The sequence below is a fragment of the Apteryx mantelli genome, chromosome 25, assembly GCF_036417845.1.
Source record: "Apteryx mantelli isolate bAptMan1 chromosome 25, bAptMan1.hap1, whole genome shotgun sequence".
NCBI lineage: Eukaryota > Metazoa > Chordata > Aves > Apterygiformes > Apterygidae > Apteryx > Apteryx mantelli.
The window spans coordinates 8,163,855-8,191,766 of NC_090002.1; the positions used below are offsets into that span (position 1 = coordinate 8,163,855).

The following is a 27,912-nucleotide window of genomic DNA, read 5'->3' on the forward strand; positions in this document are numbered from 1 at the left end:
AGCGGGTTTGCTGTCCCGGCCACCTGGGCGCTGGCATCGAGGGCGGTCGCCCTCCCCGTTTCCTTCTCTCCCTCCTGCCGAACTGCAGCTGGTGCGAAGCGGAGAGGGCGGCCAGCGTGGGCTCGGCGCCCAGGGCGGCTCGCTGGTGTTCGGATAGCGGAGCCGCTGTTTGGATAGCGATAGGAGAGGCGGGCTGCCGGTGTCTGCTCGGTGCGGCGGCTCTGCGGAGGCCGGGCACCCTCCTCTTCTCTCCGGGGAGGTGTCGGGGTGTGAGCACGCTCCCATCCTCATCCCGAGCCGCTCAAAAGCCCAAATCCCCGCGGAGATGCTTTGCAACCCCCGCAGCCGCCCCACGGCACTGGAGAGCTGCAAATCCCCGCGCCGCTGCTCTTGCACAGGGGCGGCCGTGTCCTGAGCGGGGCCCAGCACCCTCGAAAGGGAGCCCGTGCCCAGGGTCACTGCCGCTGTCTGGGGGCTGCGGGACCAGCGCGGAGATTGCGCAGCTCCCGGCACCCGGGGAAGGCGCCCGGCGGCCGGCAGCGGTGTCCACCGAGCCGCTTCGGCCGTGGGCGTCCACCCGCTCCTCAAAGTTTCTCCTCCGTTTACATGATTAATTCCTCCCTCCCACCACAGACGCCCGCGATCGCATCTATATCCACGGCTCCCCGCTCCCCGGATGTGAAATATTTATAACCCCCTGCACCAGGGCTCTTCTTCTTTTTCCTCACCTCTCTTTTTCCCCCCTTTCTTCATGCCTTCCAGACGGGCTCCCCGGCTCCGCCGAGCCGCGCCGCCCCAGGAACCGGCTCAGTTTAATATAACTCGGCGAGCGGAGAAGCTGTGAGGAATAATTTAGATTTTGCTTAGGGAATGTAACGCTTTTTTTAATTGCAGTCATCTGCAGCTTCTTAGCAATGTATTAGCGATGGTTATTATTCAAATAAAACGGTTTCTTTCTGTCTTCCCGTGGATGCAGTTGGTGATATATATATATATATATATACATATATATATATTTTTTTTCTGCCTCTTCTCTGTTTCTTTCCTTGCTGGCTCTTGGAGAGCTTGCTTGTCTGTTTGTCCTTTCCCAGCATTAGGCGTGAGGCGGCGACACCAGCAAAACGCCAGGGATATCTTTTAATTACGCTGCCTGTTGCACAGGGCGAGGGGAAGCCCGGCGTTTCCAGACCTGGAGGAGCAGCCCGCGGCTTTGCTGCCCGTCTCGAGTGCAGCACGCGGGAAGGCGCCAGGGCAGATGGTGCCGGGGACTCTCCGCCAGCCCGCTGAGGTCCTGGAGGTGCCACTGTGGCGCAGACACCCGGGACCAGCTTCCTCCTCCCCATGAGGAGCGGGACGGGGTCAGGACTGCAAGGAAAAATGCTCATTTTTTGAGCCGGAGCGCTGGATGGCGGCGGTTCCCTCCGGAGCGCGCCGGGCTGTGCAGCTCCGGCGCGGAGGATTTGCACCGCAGCATCCCGCGGCGGCGCCTGCACCCCGCCGCCCACCGGTGCTCCGGGAGACGCAGCTCTCCTTCAGCTGCTGCAAATATTAGGATTTTAATAACAGGCGCTAATAGATTGGGCGTCTGACGTGGCTCTGGCTCCAAGTGGCAACGTTTAGGGGTGGGGAGAGGAAAAGCGCCGTCAGCCGCAGGGCTCCCGGGGACAACAGACCCCAGCTGTCAGCTTGGAGGCCATCCGGTGACAAATTCCTTAGGAGGGTGAATGATTTTGTCTCCCACTTACATTCATGAAGTAAAATGGGGCCCAAATCCCTCCCTGCCCTTTTGCACAGTTTATTTCCAGCCCCCCGTAATGAAGTAGCTGTTTAATTAGGAATTAACAGGGCCGTTAAAGTAATTGGTAGCAGAAATGGTCCAGGAGAGGTTTATTTGGCAGTGGCATAGCAGGGTGGCTCCGGGATTTCTTTCCGGGGCTGCAAAGTGGTGGGAGCTGCCCTGGAACGAGAGGAAGGCCGAGTCCCGAATGGGAGAAGCTGGAGAGAAGGCGGAGGGGACATGGCGCATTTGCCCTGGGATGCCGCCGAAGGGCAGCGAAACTTGGGGCTGGGCGTGGGGAGAAAAGGGAAGAAGATGCTGGAAAAACTCCTTGGCAGCAGCCTGGCACTGCTCCGGCGAAAGCCAGGGAGCATCCGCTGCCCGGAGCCCGGCCGTGCCGATGGCATCTCCGAACCGTGCCGCTCCTGCAGCAGCCTCCGGGGCCTGATTTACCCGGCAGCGCAGAAAGTGGAATCGCTGTCTCTCTCGCCCTATATTTAGCCCTGAATGGAGAGAGATTTTGCAGACGCCCGGCTCCGTCTTGTGCTTCGGAGGCAGTCAGTGTTTCCATCATAAACCCCGGGGGTCCGATTCTGCGCTCGGCTCGCCGGCACGGTGACAAAAGCTTCTCCGCTGACTCCGGCGGAGCGACTCCGGGTTTGTACCCGCGGAGATGAGATCAGGATCTGGCCCTGGGTTTTGATGGGTTTATAACTTGGCTGATACAACGTGGCTGATTCAATTCGTTTTGGGCTAAAACTCCACCTACAAGCTCCCAGCCTGGGAGACGTTAAAGGCAAATCGTTGTGAAGTTTCATACTCTTGTTAAAGGGAAACCATTGGTTAAGCCCTGTTCTTGCAGCACAACCTGCTCGACTGATCTTTTCTGTTTTGGGGGTATTTTTTCATGCTGCTGGCCGAGGCTCAGCGCGGGAAATGCACGGCGCAGCCACGTGCCCGGTGCAGAGCGAGCTCAACGCACGCGGCCGGAGCCGGAGCTCCCGCTGGGCGAGCAAAGGGCAACAAATGAGCATCCAGCCACGGTCCAAGAGGAGCGAGGAGGCCACAGGCACAAGCAGGGAGCAGCGGAGTGGCCCCGTGGGGACTCGCCGGCAGGAGCCCGGTGGCTCCCGCCAAGGAGCAAAGGAGCCGCAGCCCGTCCTGGCCGCCCCCGCCGGGCAGCAGGGTTGCAGGAGCCCAAAATGCTCCAAAAGCAGCTTTTCGGAGGCGGCACAGCCGCCCCGCCCGCACGCTCCCGCTCCAGCGCCGATTTTGACTCTCCTCGGTGCGCTTTTCCTTAAATGTAAAACGCAAGGGGCTTTTAGACCGAGTGTTTATGGTTGCTCTACATGTAATGGAAACACGACGGGCTTGCGAGCTGGTAAGCACCAGCGCTGTAATTGCAGGCTGCCACTGGATGGGAAGCACATTTTGAAACAGATTTTGGCCGGTTCCTTCAATGACGAGCGCAGAGCAGCCAGGCTGCAAAAATCTGCCTTTCCCAATCTCAGCTGAAGCCCAAGGAGGCTGCAAATTCTCGGCATTTCTGCAAACGTGAATTGCCCTCTGTTAACGACAGGTTCCCTCAGGCAGGAGGCCTGATTTCCTTTCAGGAGTCCAAATCCAGATGGTCAGAGATTCCTTCCAAGCTCAGAAAAGCTGTTTTAAAAGGCTATTATGCCTCAATAGCCTTTTTGCATCCCAGACCATTGGAAGCGCTGTCTGCCGTCTGTACTCCCATGTATTTTTCAAGCCGTTCTTCAGTCAACTAGACAAACTGCGGTCAGTGCAAGCTGCCTCTTATTTTGGGGGTGGGGAAGCAAGGCGCCATGTAAACCCGGCGTATTTGTTCCCTCTCTTGGCTTTGCAGCAGACGATCATCGGAGTTGAGGCAGCGCTCAGCCCCCTTCCCGCGCCCCAGTTGCGGAGAGCAGGAGCAGGTTGATACCCTCCACGCTGCAAACTATTGAAAGGAAGCAGATGCTTTAATTGTGAGTTACACCGGCAGCTCTGAAGACTTTCAGTCGACTTCAAATAACTACCACAGGTTTACTCCAGCTTCCACCACCCGCTCAGAGCAGCACCTAGTCCCTCTTTGGCTGGCAACAGGAAAAACAGCGAGGAACTCGACTTCTGCGGCACCACGTTCCCCCCGGGGGCTGCGCAGGAATGCAAAATTATGGAGGTGCAGGCCCTCAAGGAGGGGAAAAAAAAAAAAACGTTACAAACACTAATTAGAGCTTGTGCACGCACAGATGTTACACTGGTTTAACTTGAACCAGGTTGCAAGCCCAAACGTAGGGATATAAACAGGATTAACCCTGATTTAAGGTTGCCAACACCCAAATGTTGCACCAGTGCTGTTGCACCCGTGCAGTATTGCAGTTTTCAGTATGACTGCAGCGTTTCACATGTTTCAGACGTGTTTCAATGAGTGTTTTCCTCCTACTTGCTTCCAAAAGATGTGGGGGTGGTCAGATTTGCCTGCGTGAAGGAGTAGTTATTTATGCTCCAAGCCTTTGCAACTCACAAAGTGCACGTACCCCCCACCCCCTGCAAAATAACACAGTCACCCAAGGGAGGCCCAAGGGCTCTGCCCCGCGTTTGCAGGGCCGAGGACACCCCTCTCTCTGGGCGCACGCCAGCTCCATGCGAGCAAATCCCAGTGCCCATGAGGAGGCACCCTGACTTCGCCACGCCTTGGGAGTGCACGCACCACACTGCCTTGGTGGGGTGCATGCTGCTGGGGGGTGTATGCCCTGCCCTGACTTGGGGGGGGGATCGATAGTGCTTGGGGGTGCATGCACAGCACTACCCGCGGGGGTGCGGGGTCCATACTGCTTGGGGGTGCATGCACCGCACTGACCTGGGGGGTCTGCAGCACTTGGAGGTGCATGCACGGCCCTAACCCTGAGGGGTCAATACCGCCTGGAGGTGCGTGCCCTGCACTGATCTGGGGGAGATCCATAGCATTTGGGGGTGCATGCCCTGCCTTGCCCCGGGGGGGGGTCCACACTGCTTTGGGGGTGCATGCACCACACTTCCCGGGGGAAGATCCGTAACATTTGGGGGTGCATGTCCTGCATTGCCTGGGGGGGGGTCCACAATGCTTGGGGGTGCATGCACCACACTACCCAGGGGGGGTCCGTAACATTTGGGATTGCATTCCCTGCATTGCCCGAGGGGGTCCACACTGCTTTGGGGGTGCATGCACCACACTTCCCGGGGGAAATCAGTAACATTTGGGGGTGCATGCCCTGCATTGCCCCGGGGGGGTCCACACTGCTTCGGCGTGCATGCACCACACTACCCAGGGGGGGTCCGCAGCATTTGGGGGTGCATGCCCTGCATTGCCCCGGGGGGTCCACACTGCTTCGGCATGCATGCACCACACTACCCAGGGGGGGTCCGCAGCATTTGGGGGTGCATGCCCTGCAATGCCCGTTGCGAGCCCCCCGTGCCGTGCCGTGCCGTCCCCCTTAACGGGCGGCGGGGCGGGCCGCCACCTTAAGCGAGCCCCGCCCCGGCGGCGGGGTCCCGCCCCGGCCCGGCCCGGCGCGGCGCGGCTCGGCTCGGCGCGGGTTGCCATGACAAGCAGTTTCTCTCGCTAGCGCCGGAGCCGCCGCCGCCGCCGCCCTCCCATGGCCGCCCGCGGGGGCTCCGCCGCCAGCCGGGCCGCGGCGCCGCGGGGGCTCAGCCGGTGAGTGCGCCGCGACCGGCACCGCCGCCGCGACCGGCACCGGGCCCGGGGGGTGCCGCTGCCCTGCCCTGCCGTGCTCTGCCCTGCCCCGCGCCGCCCCCCCGGGAGCGGGGCAGCGCCCCGGACCGCGCTGCGCCGGGCGGGTCCCCGGGCGCCCCGTCGGGCGGGCTCCTCGGGTGCCTCCTGCTGCGGGGACCGGCCCGGGGGGGGGGATCCCCTGGGTGGGGGTAGGGTCCCTCGGGGGGCGCCTGGGGGCTGGTCCCGGCTGCTCCCCGGGGCAGGGAAGGGGCCCCTGGGTGCTGCTAGACGGAGGGGGCTGGTCCCTGGGTGCTGCTCCCCGGGGCAGGGCTGGTCCCTGGGTGCTGCTCCCCGGGGCAGGGCTGGTCCCTGGGTGCTCCCCGGGGCAGGGTTGGGCCCTTGGGTGCTCCCCGAGGCGGGTCTGGCCCCTGGGTGCCCCTAGCTGCTGGTCCCCGGGTGCCCCTTGGGTCTGTCGCCCGGCGGCTCCAGCCGGCCCTGCCCAGTCCCCCCCCCTCCCCCCAGTATGCAGGCTGGGAGGGGGGGCCGTGCTGCTGCAGGGCTAGCGCGCTGGGAGGGAGGCGTGTGCGAGGACCGGGGTGCAGCAGGTGGGACGGGGACGGGGGGGGGCAGGTGTGATGTTTCGGTCCGTCCTTCCCTGCCGGCTGGATTGGGGGGCTCGGGAAGGCGGGGGGGGGACCGGCGGGGTCCCCCCCCCGCGCCCGGCTCCGAGGGCCGCCGCTCTGGCCGCAGCCTGCAGCGGGGCCGCCGTCCGGGCGCTTCCCGCGGCAGGCGGTGGGCAGGGGCGAGGATTGGGCTGGGGAGGGGGGGGGCGAGGGGGGGGCATTGCATCGCGCCCCTCCGCCGGGGAGCAGCCGTCGGGCCGGCTGGCGGCTCCTGTCGCGCTCCGCTTGTGTCCTGCAACTTGTTGCCTGCCCTTGGGGTGGGAGCGCGGGGCAGGCGGCCCTGGGGAGCTGTTTGGTGCCGTTGCTGGAGGGCAGCGGGGAGGGGGCTGCCTGGGGGTGCGTGTGCTCCTCCTCTGCAAAAAAAAAGCAGGACGCGAGCGCTCCGGCTGCGGCTCGCCGCTGCCCGAAGACGCAGCGAAGGGAAGGGAAGGGCAGCCGCAGCGGGCTGCGCCGGGGGCAGTTTCTTGCGGCAGCCCAAGGACGGGCTGGGGGGCGGCCGGGCCAGGTGCTGCGGGAGGCGCCGAGGGCAGCCGGAGCGAGTGCTGCAGGCGCGGGGGGGAGCGCGGTGCGGGGGGGGGGCACGGGGGGGCTGCATCTGGCCACGGGTCAGGGTGGGATTGCAGCCTCCGGGCTCTGCTTCCCTGGCGCAGGCTGCACGGTGCTTGCCCGCGCCGTGCGCGTCCCCCTCCCCCCTGCGCTCTGCCTTGATCAAATCCACGTCGGGATTGAGGAAAGAAAAATCACCAAACCGGTGAAGCTCTGGCCCACATGGCCGGCAGGCAGGAGCCTTTTCCGCCTCTGCCACCTCCAGCGCTCCCTCTGCGTCTCGGTCCTGCGTGTGCCGTAGGTTGGGAGCGATCTGCCGCGCCGAGCGTCTGGTTTGAGTCCGCACGTTCCCCGAGCGCTCGGGGCACCTGGTGCATGGGTGGGGGGTCCCGCCCGGCCCCCCTGCGCTCCGGGGAGACCCTGGGTGCAGGGTGCCAGAGCCCGGTGGTCCCTCCCTGTTGAGCCAGAGGCGAGTCCCGAGCTTGAGAGGGGAGGGAGGAGGGACAATAGGTTATTGTCCTCTTATCTCTGGAGACCTGAGGTTGGGTGGGGGTTTGGATTGCAAACCTCAAACCAGCGCAGCCTGTTTCTGCCCCGCCAAGGCGTAGCTTGGGCGCGGGCGGAAGCGGCGCCCGGGGCTGCGGTCTGGGGGCCACCTCGGAGGCCACCTCGGCCCCGCCGGAGGCCACCTCGTCCCCTCCGGCGCGCTGAGCGAGGAGGACCCCCCTCCCCGCCGCAGCGCGTGGGGTTTGCTCTGCACAGGCTGCCTGTGCTCCGCCTGCCTCCAGGCAGTGCCCTCGATCTTCTGCTTCCTTGAGCAAACCGAGATGCACCTGAATTATTTAGTCGCCAGCGAGAGGAGCTGACGCCCCCGCGCTCCTCCGATCACGGCCGCGTGCTGCTCCCATCACCGGCGCGGCAGGCCCGTCCCCGGGGAAGCCCGCCTGATCCGGCCACCGTTATCCATGCACCCCGAATAACAAGAGCATCAAGTGCTCTCGGGATGAATGGGAAGAGTTGGGTGGTCCTGGAGGCCTCCCAAAAACCATGTGCCCTTTGATTCCCCAAAGCCTGTTCCAAGCAGTTGACTGTGTGCTCGGATATGAGATTTTTATTTCTTTTCCCCTGCCCAGCGTGCAGTCCACCGTGCCGGTGCCAAGGCCGGTGTTGCATCAATGTGCAACAGAGGAAGCGCCCGTGCCGGACGCGTTCCCGCTGTCCGAGCGGAGCGAGGAAATGTCCCAGCCGGCTGCACCGGGCAGCGTGCAGGTAGCTGAGCACCCGCTGCAGAGCTTGGGCGGGCGGTGTGGCGCGGCCCCGCGGGGCGCAGCTTCCTCCGCCCTGCACCGCCCTGGCTCGCCCTGGTGTAGGGAGCTGCCCTGGGAGCAGCCTCCTTGCAAGGCAGCTTGCAGTGACCTCTGGAAAGCACCGGCTTCTTCCCAGGAGGAAAGGACTTTCCTGGCCCTGGGGAGGTGGCACAAGCACTGCAGGTAATGGCTGCAGAGGGCAAAGGTTTTCCCCCCTCCACCACCCTCCGAGTGTTTTTTTTTTTTTCTGGTTTGAGAGGGCGGAGGGGGGAATTCCCTGCGCTGGCTTGCCACCGTCGAGGTGCGCTGAGCCCGCCGCGCGCCTGGCTCCCGCAGCGCCCCGCGGGGCTCCCCTCGCCCAAGGGCGGCGCGGCGCGGCCCCGCGCAGGTGCGCGTGCAGCCGGGACCTGTTCCCCGCCAGCGTTCCCGCGCTGGGAGCAGCTCCGGGAGAGGCAACGCCAGGCCGCGGCGCGGCGGCGGGGTGAGTGAGTAACAGCGGGGAGGGACGAGCGGAGCCGGGCGCTGGGCTCTGCCATTGTTTCGTGGCAGGGTGGAGCTGCGCATGGAGTTTCCCCCCTCTGCCCCCACGCTCTGGGGAAGCGGCTGCCTGGGAGCAGAGCCTGCTCCTCGCTCCGGGCTCCCGCGGCGCCCTGCTCATCCCTCTCTCCCCGTGCTAGGCCACGAGCGGAGTTTGCCAGCTGGGCAGTGCCTGCGGCGTTAGGAAACGCCTGTTGCAGCAGGAGCGCGGGGGGACGCTGCGCGGCTCCGGGGGCGCTGCAGGGAGTCGCTCCCTCTGCGTGCCCGTTCCCTGCCCCTCTCGTCTCCGCTGCCCGTCCCCGCTCCGTGTGCGCAGGGCCCTGGGAAGGGCTGGAGGCTCCGGCTTCCTCGTCCAGGGCCCCTCCCCGCCGGGGGAGGCCGCTCGGCGCTCCTGGCAAATCAGTGCTGCGCTCCGGGCGCCGGAGGAAAGCCTGGGCTAAACCCGCAGCCGCCGGGGAGCCGGGAGCCCTCTGCTCCCCTGGCTCTCGGGGACATGGGCGCGCTGGCCGCTGCAGCGACGAGGCTTTCCGAAGCGGGGAGCCGGTGCAGGGAGGCTGCGATGCTCGGTGTGACCTTAGCGATGGCGTGCCCGTCCTGAGCTGGGGGGCGGCCGCCTCGATGCAAAGAGGCTCTGGCAGCCCCTGTGTTCCCAGACTTGCTCGTCCCGCTGGAGACCTGCAGGAATGGATCCCGAGCAGGGCCAGGGTGCTGTTTGTGCCTGGGATGCTGATCCTTGTTGGCTGCCTGGAGACCTCCTGGTCTAGGTGAGCAGAGCAGAGATGGCGTTATCACTATAGACATGGAGAACCATGGAATTGGAAATAGATTGGTCTGTGCTGCTGAAGCCCTCGGTGTTGGCGACTGAGACGCTCCTGCAGGGAAGCAGCTCTGAGCCTTGACGGATTGAACGGGGAGAGGATGATGTACCTTTCCCCACCTTCTCCCTTGCAAAGCCTTGGTGTAGGCAAAGCCTCCTGTGATGAGTAGGGACCGCTGGAGGCGGAGGGATGCTCCGGCAGTGACTCGCTGGCCGGGCTGAGTCAGCCCTGAGCTCCCAGTTGAGCATGTGGGTCCCGTTCCCTGGGTGCGGGTCCAGCCCTGGTGTCGACCCATCGTTTTGGCTGGCTGTGGGAGCCCCATTTCCCTCCTGCCAGGGCTTCCTGAGGCTCAACTAATGAAACACCTGACTTTGATGTTTTAATTAGCTGCTTTTGCCTTTAATGCTGAGGGATAATAGAGTTTCTGCAGTTATAAAACCTGCCCCTCTATTTGTTCATTGCAAATAGGGAGGGGGATGAAAAAGCCAGTGTGGGTAAAGAAAGGAAGAAAGCAAACGCTTGAGACATGCAGAGCACATGACAACCTGCTGGTGTGTCACTCGCCTGGACGGTGACTCTTTAAAGCGCTAATTAAGTAACTGGGATCCTCTGAGGGTTTGTTCAGAGGCTCTGACGAGCCCTCTGTGAGTAACAGATGAGCTGAACATGCCGCTGCCTTCGGGAGCTGCTGGGAGGGCTCCCGCTTGTACCAGTGGGATGCAGAGACGTCCCCGCGCGGGGCCGGGAACCGGGGCCTCAGCTGTCGGAGCTGGTGCCCATAACGCGGCATCACGCGGCCAGCCCCGGCCCCGGCCCCGGCGGGGGGACGCCTTGCCGAGGCAGCAGGCACCGAGCGAGGGTCTGGCCGCTCGTCCGCGTTTTGTGCTGATGGGGAAACTTCGGCTCTTGCGCCTCTGTGGCAGGGATGAGTCGGCAGCCGGGCTGCGGACGGGCTCCGTGGCCGCGGCGAGTCTCCGTCCCCCCCCGTGTTTTTCTTTTTAATGTGCTGTCTGTGTGTTTTCCCCCCTGCTGACCCAGCCGGGAGCTGGCGTGTCAGTGCGGAGCGCGGCGGGTAGGAGTCCCTACCCGGAAGAGTTTGTCTGCCCGGGGATGGGGAGGAAAGAATACGATCCCTCCTTTGCAGAGCGGGAGCTGGGCGCGCTCCGCTTCCCGCGGTGCCGCCGTGGCCCGCTCCCGGCGCGTGGTGCCGGCCGCCCGCTCTGCCGCAGCTGGCGGGGAGGGCTCTGCGCCGCGGAGGCTGCCGACATCTCCGACGCGGGAAGGTCAGCCTTGCCCGGCGTGCCACAGGCCCCCGGAGAACTGGGAATGAGCTGGAGCCTGCTGCCGGGGGTCCCTTGCAGAGGCAGATCCCAGCATCCTCCTCCTCCTCCCTGGGCAGAGGAAAATTAATGCCGGGGGAGGAATTGAGTTGGGCAGTGCCAATGCCAGCCGGAGGCTGAATCCCCCCATGCCGCCCTGTTTGGGGGGCAGTGGGGAGGGCTGAGGCCCGATGCAGGCGGTTCAGCAGTGGCCGGGTCCCTTGGTCTGCGTGCTGGGGCCGGGGGGGGGCAGCAATAAAAACTCCGCTTCGAAAAGCCGCCTTTGCCAGGGCCGAGAGCCGAGAGGGCCGCTCGCGGGCTCCTTCGTTCCTGAGTCTAAAAATAAGCCGCTGGCCCTCGGCGCGGCGAGCTGCGTATCCGTTACCGCCGGGGGGGGGTGGGGGGGGGCAGCAGGGCCGGTGCCCCCGCGGGTCGGCGCTGGGCCGGAGGGGTCCCGCCGGAGAGTCCGGGACTGCGTTGCTCTCGCCGGGCCGGGACTCGGAGTGACCTTTGCTCTTTGAGCATCGGATCTAGTGATCGGATTTTCAGGTCCAGGCTCGGATTTCGGGCAGAAGGTGTCTGGTTTTAAGCACGGTTTCCTAAGGTGCTGATTAAGGACCCTGCTGTGGCAGCTAGAGCTTTAGTGTCCCTTCTCCTCCCCCTCTTGCCCGGGAGGTGCTGAGCAGCCCTTTCTCCAGCCTGCTGCTTGCACCTGGGGCTGCACGTGTGCTTTTTTTATTATTATTATTATTGCTATTTGTTGCTGCGAGTTGCAGACCTCGGAAATGCTGATGCTGCGTCTCGTCTCAGCCCTCCCCGGGGCTCGGTGGCGCGGCACCGCGATGCTCCATCTTCTTCATCTCCCTGCCCACCTTCTTGCAAGCTGCCTGAGAGTGATCCCGGGTTGCTCAAAGCGCTCGGCTGTCCGGCCCGGATCTCGGGCTGCGCCGTGTCGCAGTGCCAAAGCTGCGCTCCGGCTCGCGCCACGTACGCGGCTGCTGCGGGCAGGGAAGGGGCGCGAGGGTGAGCTGGGAGATGGCTCCGTCCTCCCAGCATCTCCCCGTCTCGGGCCTTTGGGCAGGGAGCGGAGCCGCGGCCTTGAGGTTTGCTCTGCACGGTGCGTGCCAAGGTTTGGGCTGTTGGAGGTGTGATTGGGGGCAGGGACCCTCGTTTTCCTGTGCGACGCTCCCGGTCCTGGTCGGGATCCGTACGCGCGGCAGTAACCCCTCCAGGCAGCTGGGCATCGGGAGAAGCACGTTGAGCACCGGCAGCACATACGGAAAACGCTCCGTGAGCTATCGCCGCAGCTGACACGCGGCAACATGCGGGGTCATCTTTTTTCCCTGCAATTCCCAACCTAGCGCCATCCGCATGTGTGGATGTCTGCCGGGAGTGAATGCATGAAGGTGCTGGGAGCACCGATCCGGAACAGCCTCCGTGATGGTGCCGGCTGGGAGCAGCCTGGGGAACGGCCTGGACTGGGACGGGGCTCGTGCTCCAGCACGAACGGGATTTAGAAACGATTCCCGCCTCTGGGATGAGGGGAGGAGTGCGGGGTGGCGGTGGGCTTGATTCGCGGCTCTGCCAGGCCTTGTTCCGCCGCGGCGATGCCGAGAGCGGCTTGCCCCGCTGGTAGCGCCAGGCCAGCAGTGGCGTAACCTGGGGTTATAGGTGCGTTGGACTGTCGGGCTGTAAAAACACTGAATTGTGCAGCGCAAGGCTATGGAAGAGGGTCGCGTGGCATGCGGCTGTCGTGCTGCTGCAAAACACAGGGAGAACTGCAATAACCCGCCTATAGGAATCCTTAGCGCAGAGGATTTATCTTCTGTCCTTGGTAAAGCTGGCAGAGAGGTTTGATTGCGTTCGCCTGGGGACGGAGGGGGAAGCGGAGGTGAATCAGCTAAAGAGAACTGGGACCGTAAGCTTGGCTTCGCTATGGAAAACCTGCAGGCATGGCTGCTGCTGCTGCTTCCCGGGTGTCCGTGCGCGGCCGGCGCCGTGAGTCACCGCCTCCCGCTTGGGCCCGCGCTCGGGAAAGTGCAGGCGCCGAGACGTTCGTCGGGGAGGACGGGCCGCGGCCGGGCTGGCCCTGCCCTGCCCTGGGTGGCTCCTCCAAGGCCGCGCGTCCCGCCGTGCCCGCGCCCGGCCCGGGGACGCGCCTGCGGCGCTGCGGGGACCGTCCCCGTAAGCGGAAGCGCCCGTGTCCCGGGTCATGCTGTGAAAGTGTAAAACTCCACAGCCTGCATTTTCCAGTGTGACTAGTGCGGGTTATTTTTAGGCGTCCAAATTAAGCTCGTCTAAACGATGTCTTTGAGGTTTTTATTTGGGGGAGGAGGGGTGAAGTGTTGTTATTTCCCAAATGATGAACTGCTGTTAAAGCTGACCCCAAACGAGCTATGGAAAAACAAATGGGAGGACCGAACCAGCTGACTGTAATCATGCAATATTTCCTCCTTGGAGAGCTGCAGAGCATCTGTGTGTCTGGGCGCGTGTCTCCCCCAGGACATCTTGCGCTCGCTCAGGGAAGGAAGGAGAAAGCAGCCAAGACCCGCTCGCCTCCCCTTGGGTAAAAACCAGCCGCGTAACCTCATCCTGCTACCTGCTTCTCCATCCCCAGGGACGCGCTCCGATGCCGAAACTGTTGCGCCAACTCCTGACCTGCGGCTTTTAATCTCCTTCCACTCGTTGCTTCCCTTCTTGGCTTGGCTTTTCCGTTCTTTCGTCCGTGCCTCTCCGTGCGCGCCCGGTTTCACGTCGCGGGGTGCCAGCGCGGGCATCCCGCGCCGAGGGCATCCCGCGCCGAGGGCATCCCACACCGTGTTTATCCGGCCGCTTGGCGCAGCCTCGGGGTGGAGCAAACGGCATTTCCTCGTTTTCCCTTCCCGGCAGCATCTGCCTGTTCCTCCGCAGGGCAGGCAGCCGGGGGATCCTTGTGCTTCTCCAGCCTCCTGCAGCCGAACGTGGAACGCATCCAGCGCCTGCAAGGTGGTGCACGCGGGGCGCCTGCAGCGCGGGGGGATACGTGCTGAGAGGGTTTTGCCTGGTTTTGGCTGGGTGGCGAAGCGGGCGAAGGCGGGAAGCGCCCAGCACCCGGCTTGCTGCGGTGATCTCCCGCCCTATCGCTTCCAAAGCTGCCCTTATCCCCCGATTAGCGCTGGTGCTTAGACGCCCGCCTGGAGCGACGCCTGCCGTAGGCAGGGGCTGCTCGGAGCCTCCCACGGCTACGGAGCCTCCAGGCCCCGCTAGCGCAAAGCAGGTAGCATCCTGGGATGCTCGCGGGCGGCAGGAGCCCTGCCAGGGATTTCGCGCCGGGGAGAGGGACGAGCCCGGTCGCTCCGGGTCGCTGGCGCAGCTGGGAGGCGCCGGCGCTGGCGGGAGCACGGCGGGGCCGAGACGGCTGCGTAAACAGGACGGCAGGTCGGGACGGTGCCGGGCGCCCGGGGCGCAAGGGTGTGTGCGTGCACGCGGGAGCACGGAGGTGCACGGGAGGTGGGGTTACCCGGGGGTAAGCGCAGGGAACGCCGGCGCCTCACTCCCGGATGGATGGATCGGCGTAGCGGCAGGTCCGGGGCCGGAGGGGCTCGTCCCGCCCGGTGCCTGCCGGCCCCCCTGCAGGCGCTCAGCCTAGGCAGGGTGGCTCTGAAATGATTGGCGCTTAATTAAAGCATGGTAACGGTTTTAAGATGCATTGACACCTAGTGTAGGCAGAGGACCTAATAACTCCGGGAACGTGTTAGCTGGCTGTGGATTACCTTGGGGCTGCGGCTGGCACTTGTGGGAAGTGTAGGTCTGACAAAGAGGCTTTGAAGAACAGATCGGGGGGGGGGGGTTGATTTTTTTTTTTCGTTTTTCTTGCTTTGTATTTTTTTTTCCCCCCCATTCAGCCATGTGCTCCTTGCACCCGTCCTGTCCCAGCCAGGCGGGAGCGGGGGCTTTCCCGTCCCCAGGGGATGCAGCTGCGGGAAAAGCCAGGGCTGGGGGATGCCCCTGGTGCCGGAGGAGCCCGGGTGCCCGCTCCCACCCGCTGCTCCGGCGCTGCTGCGGCAGCTGGCTCCGACCCGGCACTGTGCCAGCGGGCGCCTCCCCTCGCCGGAGTTTCACTTCCCCCGGCCCCGTTCCCGGGTGTGCACGCATGTGGCCTTATTTATTTATTTTATTTTTTTTTTTTAAACCAGATTCCTGCTATTTACTTAAGTAACTCGTTCTCCAGCCACAGGATGTGCGGGGCGGAGGGGAACGGCTCGCCCGGGACCCTGGGAATCCGGCAGCGCCGAGGGGGTCTGGGGGCGTCCGCGCACGCTCCCGCGGTATTTCGCATTATCCCCGACAACTGGCTCGGATTAGCTCCTTATCCCCCCGCCCCTCCCCGTGCTCCCGTGGCCCATCTGGCTCCCTCCGCTCGCTTATTGGCACATGTTTTCCAGGCTCTGATTTGCCTCTTCTGCAAAGCTGCCGCTCTGCCCAGATTTGATCTCCCGATGATATCACAGGCGTTGCTCTGCAAGGGTCTAATTTGGTGCCTGGGATGCAGGCTTTCTTCCCTCGTATAAATATTGCCTTTCGGTCTTCTGTGTCTCTCCCGCTCTCCCTCCCTCCCTTTAATTAGACTTCTTACTGCATGGAACAGTTTGCAGTTATATATGGAAAACAGCCTACACTTTCCCAGGAGCGGGGCATGTCGGGAAGGGAAGCGGCGAGCAGCCGGCTTGCTCTCCCTGGGAGCGCGTGTGTTTTTCCTATCGCAGACATGCTTTTGCCGTCTTTTATTTTTTAACCCTTTGGGGAAGGGGGGGGCTCGCAGGCACCCCCCGGTTGCTTACTCTTCCCCTTCGCCCCCCAAAATCTCCTTTTGGACTTTGCAATGGAAAAATCCAGACTTCTGGCTGGCTCGGTCCGCTGCGACTGTCTCCTGTGCTGGCTCAAAGAAGTTATCCGGTGCTCGGAGCCCCGTTTGCCTGGCGTGTGAGCCGGAGCTGGACTGCCTGGGAGCCCTCGGAGCTGTTGCAACCCAGTGCCGTGCCGGAGACCTGCGCGTCGCCCGGATTTGCAGGCTCGGGGAAGGCTGCGTGCCGCGCCGTGTCCCTGCGGCTGCCACCGGCCTCGGGTCGGGCCGCGGACGCCGGGTTGGCCCAGCCACGGGCGAAGCCGTCCCTTCCCCGTTGGAGCCGGCGCGGGGTGTTATTTCCCCTGGGAAATAACATCCTGCCCCTTTGGGTGAGACCCTTCCCGGCCAGGTGGACGTGGCACAGCGAGCCGCTGCGTTGCCCAGCGCTGTCGGACGACTTCCACTTCCCCTGCCTCAGTTTCCCTTGCTGTAAATCGAGAGGGAGATTTTCTGTTTGGGTTTTTTTTTTTCCTTTTTTTTTTTGTTTTTTTTTTTCCCTTTTGCATTTGCTTTTTCATTTCTCCCAGCGCGGCCGGAGGAAGCAGCTCGCCTGGTGGAGCGGCGAGCGGAGAAGGTTAGTTGTGCGGTCAGGCCGCCGGCATCGGCTCCGGGGGTGCCGGCCGGAGCAGGGAAGGGCGCCCCGCGTCACTCGCGTGCGGGCGAGCGCCAAAAGCCTCCTCCGGGCCGGAGGAGCCGGAGCGGCGGGCTGGCGCGCGCGGGCGTTGGGGCGCGCGGGGTCCCGGCAGCGGCGCCGCCGGTGCTTCTCGCGGCTCCTGTTGGGAGGAAGCGGCGGGGCCTATTTTAAGCCCCCGGGGATCTTCAGGGCAGGAATCCCCTGTCCCTGTGTGAGGCGGCTAAAAATAACGCGGCTGCACCCGCGTGTGCTGGCCGCTAGCTCGCGAGCTCTCCGGGTGTTGTTTTGCTTGCGAGACTCCTCGCGCTCTCTAGGTCGGTTCGTGCTCGCTGCTTTTCGTTTGTTTTTCGAGCGAAGCCGTTTCCTCCGCTCCCTCGGTAGGGTGTGGAAAGGTGGGAGCCAGGATTCCTGGGCTTTTCCGCCGGGCTCTTGCTCCAGCCCGGCTCGCTTTGCACGCGCATCCTCGTTTTTTATCCCGTCCCTGCAGCTCGCGCCCTCTCCGGCGGCCGCTCCGAGCAGCGCTCCGTGCGTCGGCACGGCCGCTCCGGCGGGGCAGGCCTGGAGGCTCTCTGAGAGTCCCGGCCTCGGAGCAGCCGAGCGCGGCGTGCTCTGCCCGGTGCCGCTGCCCGCCGGGCTGCGGAAGGCGGTCGAGGGATAAGAAGCCGCGGCGGAGCCCCGCGCCTGGTTCGATGCCTTATTTCTATCGAGTTTTGTTGCCCCGGTTCTGAAGTCGGCTGAAGCCGCAAACGTTTCCCCGCGCTCCTTCGGCCTCGCCGGCTTTCAGGTTGCAAAATGCCTCGTAACCCAAAAAGGAGCAAGGCGGGAGCCTGCGGACGAGGCGCCGGGGCCGGTGCGGAGCAGGCTCGTGGCGGAGAGGCGAGGCGAGGAGAGGCTTCGGTGCGTGCGCGAGAGCTGCCGGCCCCGGGGCTCCGGCCGCGGAGGGACTGCAAGACCAAGTGGACTGGAGGGAGGAAAAAGAGCCCGAGTGAAGTTGCCCAGCGCGCGGGAGAGCTGACACCGTATCGCCTGGCCCGCGGCGTCCGCGGTGCTCGGGGCAGGAGGAACCTGTTTCCCGGGGCCCTGCCACGTGGGAGGAAGACGAAGGGGCAGGCGAGGATGAAGCCTCCCTCCCGGCCGGCCGAGGCATCATGTCCCTGGTGGGCATCGCCCGGTGCGGTGGAGCGAGGCCAGATCCCGCCTGTCCCCGTTTGGCCGCTCTTTCGGCAGCAGCTGGGAAAGGGAAACTCATCTTGGACCTCTGGCAAGGAGCTCCCAGCTCCTCCATCCTCACGGGGCGGGAATGCGGCCCTGGGCACGCCGGCGCCGCGGGGGGAGCGCGGGCAGAGGGATGCTGCGGCGCCGTCGCCCCTTCGAAGACACTCAGCGCCACCGCTCCAGGTATCCGCTCTTGCAGGAGCGGCCGGGTCGGGATTTCGGCGTGCTTCTGGAGCGCTCCCCCCGCGGCTTCCCAACGTCTGCGCTACCTTGTAAAGCACAAAAGAATAATGAGAGGAGCCCGGGTGATTTAGTGCAGGCGCCGGGAGAGAAATACCAAGGCCTTAGATGGAAACATTCCCCTTGACAGCTCGCCTGGAGACTCCCTCTTTTTTCTTTTTTTTCCACCCCCCTGGAATTTTTCTGCCGCTGGGCCATGGCGGAGGGGAAGCCCGGGGGCGTGGGCGGATTCCTGCGCCGGGAGCGAGGAGGCTCCGCAGCCCTCGCGCCGCGCCGCACCGCGCTCGGGTGCCTTTTGCCCATGTATGTGTCGTGCCAGGGCTTGGGCAGCCGTGAGTCACGGCGTAACCGGCCTTGCAGCGGGCTCCGCTCTGCCCCTCGGGGAAGCGGGTTTTGGGGAGCCGGGTTGCAGGCAGCCGCTCGCTGAGCCCGTCCCGGTGGGAGCCTCCGTGGTCTGCTGTCTCCAGCCTCTTTCTTCCCCAGCCTTTGGCAAAGCCTAACGTACTCTGCCTCTGGCATGCAGGAAAAAAAAAAAAAGCTTTCTTGCTTTAAGAGGTGGCAAAATACTAGCAAAAAGTGAGCAAAGCCAGTCTGTGCCCCCTGTAAGAGTCAGGCATTGCGTCCAGCACTCTGCACCGGTCCTGCCCGGTGCTTCTCCCATTGCATCCCTCCTGTGCCGCCCTGGTTGTGTGCACCGGGGCCGGGCCATGCTGGGGAGCTCTGTCCCCCTCCTTCGCCGCCGCTCCCGGGAACGGTGCTGGCAGTGAGCCGGCGGTCTTGTGCCTGCGGCGGTGGTGTTTGCAGGGTGGGATTTCTGCGTCGGCGGGGACCGCGCCGGGAGCTGGAGGTTTGCGGCTGAAGGCGGCCGGTGGAGGATGGATGCGCGCGCGGGTGCGGCGCTCAGCCCCCAGATCCGGGTGGTTTTGTGGATGTGAAAGCGAAAAGTGGGTGGGTTGAGCCAGGTGATGCAACGGCTGCTGAGTTGCAGGCAGAGCCCAGCAAGCCGGGAGCGGCCCGGCCGCCCCGCTGCTCCGGCAGCGATCGCCCAGGGCTGCGCGTCTAGGGAGGTCTGCACGAGCCCGGCTGCGCGTGCAAGCGACGGCGAGCCCCTTGCACCACCCGCGTCCTTGCGCGTGGCGTGCGTGGCGTGGCGTGCCGGGCACCGTGTGCATGCATGCCGGGGCGCGCCCCGGCACCCGGAGCGCGTGCTCTCCCCGCTGCCGTCGCCGGCGGTGTGTGTGTGCATCAGCGGAGGTGTGTGGGAGAAATACTACAGGCGCTGCCATACGTGGGCTCGTGCGATTCATACTCCGGCGGCAGAGCCGGGAGGGGGCCGCGGATGGCGTCGGTGACGACTCGGGGCCTGGCGGCGCTGACAGCAGGTGTCACTCGACGTGAGCGGCTGCGCTTTCCGCATTGCCTATGGTAACGGGGCTCTTTCGTTTCCATCCCCCCCCCGCCTTGTCACCTCTGGCATCCCAGCGCGCGGACGCGGAGGTGTGTAGGAGTCGGCATCGCGTGGGAGTTTGGGAATTTTAACTCCCTGCGTTTCCTAGCTGCCTTGGTTGCTCCGGCACCTACCGGTCCAGTGTGGGGGAAAGCGGGAAAAGCAAGTGCCGCGTTTCCATCAGGAAGCGTGCACCTGCTGCTGCCCCCGGGGCCGCTGGCAGTGAGCGCGGGGCGTCCTGGGGAAGGAGCCCTGAGCTCCTTCCTGGCCCTGCAGCAAATTCCCGGTGGGGTTTGTCTCCTTGCAGCCAAAACGCCGCTTCCCTGGCTGCAGCGCCAGCCCCGGGCAGCGGCCCAGGTTGCTTCTGCGCTGTGACTCGGTTTCCCCCGGTGCCAAGCGTTGCAGCTCTCGGCCTTCGCTTGGGGACGTGCAAGGCCCTGGGACTTCCTGGGGCCTTTTGCTGGCTCCCTTCCCCGGCTGCAACGCCCCGGGGGCGCCCGCAGCCCCCCGTTCCTGCAGGGCGAAGGCTGGGAGCTTCCTCGCCCTCCTCATCGCGCAGGGAGCGAGAGGGTCCACCAGCATCGTCAGGGTGTGTGTGTCCCCCCCCCCCACACACACACCCCCCCCCCCCGCGTTTTGGCTCTTGCGCTTCCCCTGCGGAGCCGGCCGCGTGCGCAGCGCCGTGCACGTGGGCGCCGTGGCCCGCGGGCGCTTCCCGGGCGGCTGGTTCCCCGGGGGCTTTCCCGCAGGCAGGCGCCGGCGTGGGGGCCCTGCTGCCGTCCCCTCCCCTGGGGCTCCGTGCCGCCCGCCCCGAGGCAGCGCCTCTCCGGCAAAGGAAACCGATGCCGCGGCGGGAGGAGGCGCTCGCGGCGGCCAGAAGGTAACGCCGCGGGGAGGACGTGCTGGAGCCTGCCGCGGGGAGTCCCCGGCCAACCGTGGTACCCGGGGCTCGGGGAAGGACAGCGGGGTTATTGGGGGAACAGGGAGCGGCGGAGCGGGTGCACGGGGCGCTGGTGGTGCATGGTGGTGCAGGGCGCTGCGCCGGAGCTGCTTCCCAGCCGGGGGAGTTGCGCCGGGACTGCTGCACGGATGAGCCGAGAGCCGGCCCGGAGAGGGCAGTCCGGGACTGCTGCCTTCCCGCGCTGGGGCACCAGGCTCCCGTCGCTCCGCCGCTGACGGCGCCGCTCCCCGGCGTGTCTCCTCCTTTCTTGGCCGCCAGCGAGCTCCGGAGGAAGCGCCGTGTCCCGAGGGCGAAAATCCTCCCTGGGACACGCCGAAGGGCTGCGCCCCTGCCCCTCGGGGGCCGAGGCCCCGGCCCTCCCCGCATCCGCAGAGCCTGCGGTTTCGCCACCCTGAGTCACCCTCGGGGCTCCTCGCGCCACCCTCTCGCCCGAGGAGTTAAAAATAGCCGGTGGCTCTCCCGGCTTCCTCTCCGGGGCATCCCCGGGCGGGCGGGCGGCCGGCGCGGGAGGGGTTAACGCGGAGCGGCCCGCCGGCGACTCCGGCTTGCCATGGGTGGTGCTGGGAATCGGCGCGCGTGTGCTGCCATCTGCACATTGCGATTTGGTGAGTGTGCAGGGGAGGGGCGCCGCGCCGCGCCGTGCTGTGCCGTGCCGGGGCTCCCACGCGGCGGCTCCGCAAGGACGGGGGGGAGGCGGTGGGACCCCATCTGCTGAGCCCACCGCGAGGTTTGGGGAGGTAAGGAAAGGCCCTGGGACCCGCTCCTTGCTCTGCCACAGGCTGCCTGCGTCACCTTGGGCGACTCGCTTCATCCCGGTGCGTTTTAGTGCTTTTTCCACGGGCGACAGACCCAGCCGGCGCCTGAGCCGGAGCTGTGGGAGACACTCCCGCCCCGAGCCCCCCCGCGTCTCCCAAGGTGAGTTCGCCTCCGAGATTTTCATCTCCGTCCTGCTGCGCTCTCAACCCGGCCGGTCGTGTCGTGCAAAGCTCCCCGTGAGCCGCGGATGCATCCCTGCGCGCATGCACCTCAGCTCGTCGGCGTGGAGCTGAGACAGCTGCCTCAACGTGGGGCCTTCTCCCAAAATACCTGCTGCCGGAGGTAGCGCTTAGCACATCCCGCCCGGTGACTTTTTCGCAGCAGATGCAGTTGCTCTGGCAGCTTTTTGGCTCCCGCTGCCCTTCGAGCATCGCTCCCGCATGGAGCACCTGGCTCCCCAGCAGCCCCGTGCTAGCTGGAGGCGGCAAGCTCAGGTTCACGCAACAGCGAAGAAACCCGGGGAAATCGGTAGCGTCTCCCCCGGGATGTTTGCCAGGGAGGGAGAGGTGCATCAGGGCCGTTTCCATGCAGAAACTGGCTACTTTGGCTTCTGGAGCCCGGGTGTCTGTCCGGGGTGTCAGCCTGTCCCTTGGATGGCAGGGCTGCGCGGCGCTCAGCAGAGCTTCTCCAGCGGCGCCTGGAGCTCGGCTTTTAACTTCCAAAGAGGAAAAATCCTAAACCTGAGCCAGGAAGGGTCACTTCTCCTCCCCCCCCCCCCGCATTTGGCAGCATAAACAGCATCCCTGACGGAGCTTTACATTGAGTTTGCCATGGCAACCTCCAGCAGCCGAGTGGCGATGCCACCCCATCGCCAAAGCTGCGAAGCGGCTGTCGCTCGAGCCGCCCGGGGCGGCGAAGGGGCGGACGGGGGCCGCGACGCGGGCTGCCCCGCGAGGCCTGCGGGTGCCTTGTGCTGATGCAGCAGGCAAAAAGCCTGGGGAGGGCTGGATTTGGGGATCTCTGGTTGGTTGGGCCTGATCCTGCCTTGCTGAGCGAGCGGCTCTGAGACCTGGCCCAGGAATAGCTGCTGCAGCAGCAGCAGCAGCCGCCGGCTGTTGATTTTTGGGGGCTGCACTGCCAGCGTTGCAGCGAGGCCTCTGAAAGCATCGCACATCGTATGTCCGGCTGATTTTGCTCTCGGCTTGGCTTTTCCTTCCTCAGGAAGGAAGACCTGAGCTCTTGCTTCCCGGGAGCCTGTGGAGGGGGCAGCCGTGCCCGGGCTGAGGGCAGGTTGTTGCTCCGGCCTCGTGCTCCTGGGATGGGGTCTAGCTTTTGAGTCCTGTGGCCTCGTCCCTGTCTGACTGGTCTCTTTTCCTCCCCCCAGGTTTAGGAGCTAGTAGGCATCCCCGCATCCGCCCTGACGAGCCCGCGGCTCCCCTGCCGCCCGCGGACGCTTGCGGTGCCCGGCTGGCGCGCCCGGAGGGATGCTGCGTCCCCAGCACGGGCATGCGTTTGTCCTCCCCGGCCCCGGCGGAGGTGTAATGCAGCCGTTTATTATTCCGGGCAGGTTTGTCTGCAGCACTGCATCGGCTTCATCGCTCCTCGCTGGCTGTTCCCTCCTTCCCCTGCGTGTGTGCATGCTCCTTCCCGCTGCTCCGCGCCGCTGCGCCGGATCGAGCAGGGGCCTGGCCTTGCAGCCGCCCACTGGCCAGCAAAATCCGAGTTGCAAGGAGGGCAGGGTGCCGCGCGCTCCGCTTGCGGCGTGTTTTCTTGACCTCCGCAGCGGTGGGACGTGTCCGCAGGGAGGGGTTTTACACCTGGCCGCTGTCGGCTGCCAGAATACGCGGTGTCTCATCCGTCTTCCTTCCTTGCTTTCCTTTCAGCGAAGGAGACCCTTGGAAAGCACTGCTTCCTTTTTGATGCCTTAAGGGCTCTGGGAACTGATTATTATTAGAGTTGCGGACGGTCTGCTGAATACTGCCGGAGTCATTAGGAGCTCATTAGAGCATTAGCCGTTAGGGAAGCCTGAGCGCAGCTCTCCGCTTGCTTGGGTCACATCCTTCCCAGCACGGCCAGGGCGCGCGGGAGTCTGTCCCGTGCCGGCAGGACCAGGCGGGAAGGTGCTTGTGTCTCTGCAAGAGTCCCAGCTCCTTGGGGTGCCGTGGCCCGAAGCCGTGCCGGGGTTAGGGAAGGGTCTCCTGACCGGGGCCAAGGCGCCGTCTGCAAACCGGGCCCCCAAGGGATGCTTGAGGCCTTGCCCTGCCGCGCTCCCTTCTTTCTCCTTGACCCGCGGAGCGAGTCCCCGGAGCTCGTGCTCTCGGAGGGGCGGGAACCTCGCTGCGGGAACGGGGAGATAATGATAGGTGCCCCGTGGGCTCCTTCAGGGGTAATTACAGACTTCGCCGTTACAATATTAATTAGCTGTCTTTCTCTTAACCTCTTAGCTCTCTTTGGAAGATGCTACTTGCTATGAAGGGAAAAAATTAGCGTGTTGAAGTGGGGGGGATTTTTTTTTTTTTCTTTTTCCTGTTGATCAGCGGGAGGCTGCTTAATTGGATCTGCTGTCTCCTACCTCCTGCTGGTGGGAGCTTTCATGCCTCTAAGTGAGAGATGAGCCCGGCTCCCCGGAGGGGCCGCGGGGCGCCCAGGCAGGGCCGAGGATGCTGGCGAACCCCCCTTTCCTCCATGGGCACCGGCCGGGCCCGGTGTCATGCCGAGGGGCTGGGAAACGCGGCCCCGCCGTCGCCAGCCTCCGAGGGGTTCGGTGGCTGCCTGTTGCCTCCTGACAGCGCTTAAAACCTTCCCCGGCCGCGTTTGGCTGGCAGGGGAGCTGCAAGGGCTGGCGCCGGGCAGGCGTCGGTGAGGGGCGCCCGGGAGCCCGTTGGCTTTGGGTTTTTTGGTTTTTGTTTTTTTTGTGTTTTTTTTTTTTTTTGCTGTGGTGGGTGTTCAGCGCCGTTGTGATCAGGGCTGGAAACCTGAGTCGTTTGCTGCGGGGCGGCGCAGGGCTTCGCCCGCGCGGGAGCAGGCGGCGGTGGGGCGGCTGGTGGGTTTGCAAGGGCTGCGGAAGGCGCGTGCGCTCGCGTCCGCCGGCCCGGTTTGCCCGCTCGGCTTCTCGCCCCGTGGTTCGCGTCCTCGGCGTCGGCGCTGCCTTAGAGGCCGGACCCCTTTTGCTGCAGGTTTATATAGCTCTGGGAAACGCTTTATTTTCCTTTCGTGGTCTCCCTAGCAGGCTCTAGAGGGGTGTCCTGGCCTCCAGCCCTCACCGCACTCCCTGCTCCCTCCGCGGCTTTCCCTGGCATCATCCGGCAGGGAAACCTCATCCCGGGATGCCCCGAGCAGCGGCTCGGCGTGAAACCCCGGGCAGGGGCGCGGGATTCCCGCGGTGCCCGTGCCGCCGCTCGGGGCATCCCGACCTTCGGAGCTTGCCAGCGGAGCCGGGATGCAGCCCGGCCGGCAGCAATTCTGGCCTTGGGGCCGCGCGGCTGCAGCAGCTCTCGTCTCCTCGCCGCCGCCTTCCCGGGGACGGTAATAGAGCTCGTAACCATAGTACGAGTGGGCTTCCCGAGACGGAGCCTGAAAGGATGTGATTAATGCAAGAGCCTCTTTATTTTAGAGAAACGTGTGGGTTTCGGTAGTTTCTCTCTGATTAAAAGCCTGCTCGGTGCTCCGAGCCCCATCTTGTTGGTGCTGACAGCTAAATCAATGGGATGCTTTCGCTTACCTGTTGCCGGCGTCGTTGCCAGGTTTTCCCTCCCCGGGACGGCAGAGCGTGCTGAGGAAGCAGCTGTTTTCCACTCCCAAGATGTATTTTTAAACGAAAATAAAAGGGAGTATTTTCTGGGCTGGACAGCTGGGGACTGAGCGAAGAACCACCTGGCGGCTCTTCCTGCCGCCCGGCGCGGGGCTGGCGGGGATCCTTCTCCCGGCGGCAAAGACGGGACGGCGCGGCCGTGAGCCGCCCGGCTCCTCGCGTCGGCCTTGTCCCTAAGCCCGCGCCGAGCTCGGCGGAGGCAATCCGGCGTCCGCCAGCGCGGGATCTGGTGCGTAACGGGCGTCGCAGCGCCGTTCCCGGGACGGGGCGCTCCAGCCGGGCGCGAGCATCTCGGCGCCGCGTTGCCTCCTGGTGTTTTTTGGCGGACGGGTGCTCTCGCTTCCCATCCCGTGGGGCATGCATATTTATTAGCCGGCCTCTTGGGCCTCCTAATGACTGTATTTTTGTTCCGCATCTCTGTTTCTGCAGCTCCAGTTGCTGTGGTATCCAGGGAACCCTCCTCCTTCTCCAGGAGATGCACGCTGGTCGTTGCTAAGGTCGCTTCCACGGTAACATGCACATCCTGTTTACACCTTTATCCGGAGAAGTTGGGCTTGGCTAGAGGCACCCGCTTCACCTGGGAAGCTCCCGCAGGAAGCGCCCGCTCGCCCCCGCCGCGTCTCCCGCGTCCGCAGAGCGGGGCTGCCGCCCAGGATCGCCCGCGTCCCCCAGCGGGACCCTCGCGGCACGGAGGCGAAAAACTAGGACCCAGGATCCCGTTCTCTCGTGGCGTTGCCGCCGCGAGTGCGGCCGCGTCGGCACGATGACGAACAACGTGGCTGACCACCACCCCGGGAACTCGGTTGCCGAAGGCAACCATGAGGGGGACTTTGGTTGCTCCGTGATGGAGCTGAGGAACCTCATGGAGCTGAGGAGCGCCGAGGCGGTCGCCAGGCTCAACGACTCGTACGGAGGCGTGCAGAACGTCTGCAAGAGGTTGAAGACGTCGCCGGTGGAAGGTAAGGGGCTGCCGCGCTGCTCCGGCGCCGTGCGTGCCGGGCAGGGTGAGGTGGGAACCGCTGCCTGGTGGACCTGGTTGATGTCCTCCAGGCAGGGTTTAAGGCTGTGCCTGGAGGGTGCTGAGCAGCTATCGCAGGCGACCGTCGGGCTGGAAGGACCAGTTTGGGGCCGAGCTTGTGAGCGGGATCCTGTTGCGCCAGGTGTCGATCGCAAGCCCGGTGGGAGATGGTCCCTTCTCCTAATGCTGCATCGTACAAGAAAATGAGGTCCGCCAGCGCTGCCGCCGTTTAATAATTCACGGCGCTCGCTGCGGGGCTGCGTGGGACGCGGGGGAAGGAGAGTTCAAAGGTTGGGGAGCGCCCGCCGCGGGCCGCCTTGGTGGGGAGGCAGAGCACGGAAACGTGCGTCTCGGCGTCGAAAGGGGCACGGGGGGGGGAGGAACCCGCCGCTCCGCTCGGCCCGGGCCGGCAGCGGCGCTGGCCGGCTGCGACTCCGCAGGACGGGGGGGCCTGGATGTGTCTGCGCGCTGAAAACTTGCCGGTTATTCTTAGTGCCGAAAGCATGGGATTAGCATATTGCACAGCTGCGATTGGGACCGGGAAGGTGGGGGCAGGGAAGACAATCTCGGGATGTAATTAGAGCAGGGGGGGTGTCCCGGTGGAAATACCGAATCCAGGCCGCAAAACAATGCGTTTTCCCTTGCCAAGTGGTGAGCACGCTTTTTCAGGGGCAGGATGGGAGGGGACGAAGGGGGAAGCGAACCCGCAAGGCTCTACCTTGGCCTGCAAACTCTCGCCGAGGAGGAACCCACGGGCCCCTGTTCGTTCCCAAATGCTGCTTCGAGGCCCAAATCTTCCCCCACCAGCCCACGGCGGTGCCGCCGCTGCCCTGGCCCGTGCCGCTGTCCCCCGCATCTGCGGCGGATGCTGGGGCTGGGATGGCCGCGAGCGCTTAGCGGGACCAACCATCGCATCCCTCCGCCTTGCTGAGCTGCTGTTGCTCCCGGCGTCCCCCCTGCCCTCGTGCTTTGGAGGTGCCGGCCCGTGAGCGAGGGCTGCCGGGCGCTTGCAGGGAGCCGCCGCGCGGCGTGACGCCGCCACGGGGCCGGGTCGAGGGAAGCCCCGGCAGGGCGGGGAAGCTGCAAGCCGAGGGCGGACAACCTGCCTTGACACGTCTGCAGGCGAAGGCGGCGGGTGAGGAAGGGGGCCGGGGCGGCGCGGCAGCGCTGAGAGGTGTTGGCCTTGCAGCCTCTGCGCTGATCCCACCGCTGCCTCTTGCTGGAAGAGGTGCCGATGGCCCCGGACCCCTTTGGGACCCCCCCCCCCCCAAAGGGGCTTTTAGTGGGGCAGCCCCTTTCCCCCAGCCCTTGCTGCAGGGCGTTGAGTTTGCAGCCTCTCCGTCGCCCCGTCCCTGGCTGAGGGGTCCCCCCGGCTGGGAGCCGCGTCGGGCCGGGCGGTGGGGACGGAGCCGTGTGACGGCAGCGGCTGCGAAGCAGAGGCTCTTGTGGTGAGTCACAGATCAGAGCGTGTCTCTTCCCTGTCTCCCCTGGGCGATGAGGATGGCAGAAACGCCGCCTTGGTGCACCCGCTCCCGGTAGCAGCTCCTGGGGCTCCTGCCTCAGCTCCCCGTCCTCCCCCCGCCGAGCTGCGGCAAGGAGCCCGGCCCGGCTGGGGGACTCTTTGCACAAAGCCTGACTTTGCTACCAAAAAGCAGGGGGTTTTTTTTGCTCTGCGAGGGTCTCCCATGCCCCCAGCTCTTCTGGGAGGAAGCCAGAGCTCCAGGTGCTAATGAGAAAGAAAATGATGGCTGTACCCAGGTGGGATTGCAGGAGAGACCTGTGCAGAGCGGTGGACCAGTGCCTGCAGGGAGATGAACCTCCAGGGCTCCAGGGATGCTCTAGCGGGAAGAAGCTGCCGTGGGGCAGAGGGGAGGTGCAGTGGGACCAGGGGCTGCACGGGAGGGTGGGTGCATTGGGAGAAACTCCCCTCTCCAGCCCGGTTGTCACATGAGGGCAGGGGATGGCTGCAGGGGGATGCTCGGAGATGGGTTTTGGGGAAGGCCAGATCCCGTGGCCGGGAGCCGGGGTGCGTCGTAGGGTGCAGGCAGCCTCCCCGGCCCCTGTGCTGGCATCTCCCGTCCTCCTGCGGGAACACGGGTGCCTGCCGGGCACGGCTACCCCACGCCACACCTCCGCGGTCCTGACGCCGGGGTGAGTCAAAGCCCGCTGTTAGCGATATTTTCCATGCGTCCCGCCGGAGACGTTGGGTGGGAAGCGTTCGCGCATGGGTTGGGCTCGGG

At 65.0% G+C, this 27,912-nt stretch overlaps 1 protein-coding gene across 8 annotated transcripts in view; it reads left to right on the top strand.

The window, feature by feature from the left end:
• Positions 1–5,398: 5,398 nt before the first annotated feature.
• The window catches only part of ATP2B4 (ATPase plasma membrane Ca2+ transporting 4), a 54,821-nt gene continuing 32,307 nt past the window's right edge, over positions 5,399–27,912 (top strand). For all 8 annotated transcript variants that reach the window (XM_067310774.1, XM_067310776.1, XM_067310779.1 and 5 more), the window contains exons 1-2: positions 5,399–5,477; positions 25,084–25,613. In XM_067310774.1, the coding sequence (XP_067166875.1) occupies positions 25,418–25,613 (196 nt within the window). In that variant the 5' untranslated portion in view covers positions 5,399–5,477; positions 25,084–25,417. The remainder of the gene's footprint in view (positions 5,478–25,083; positions 25,614–27,912) is intronic.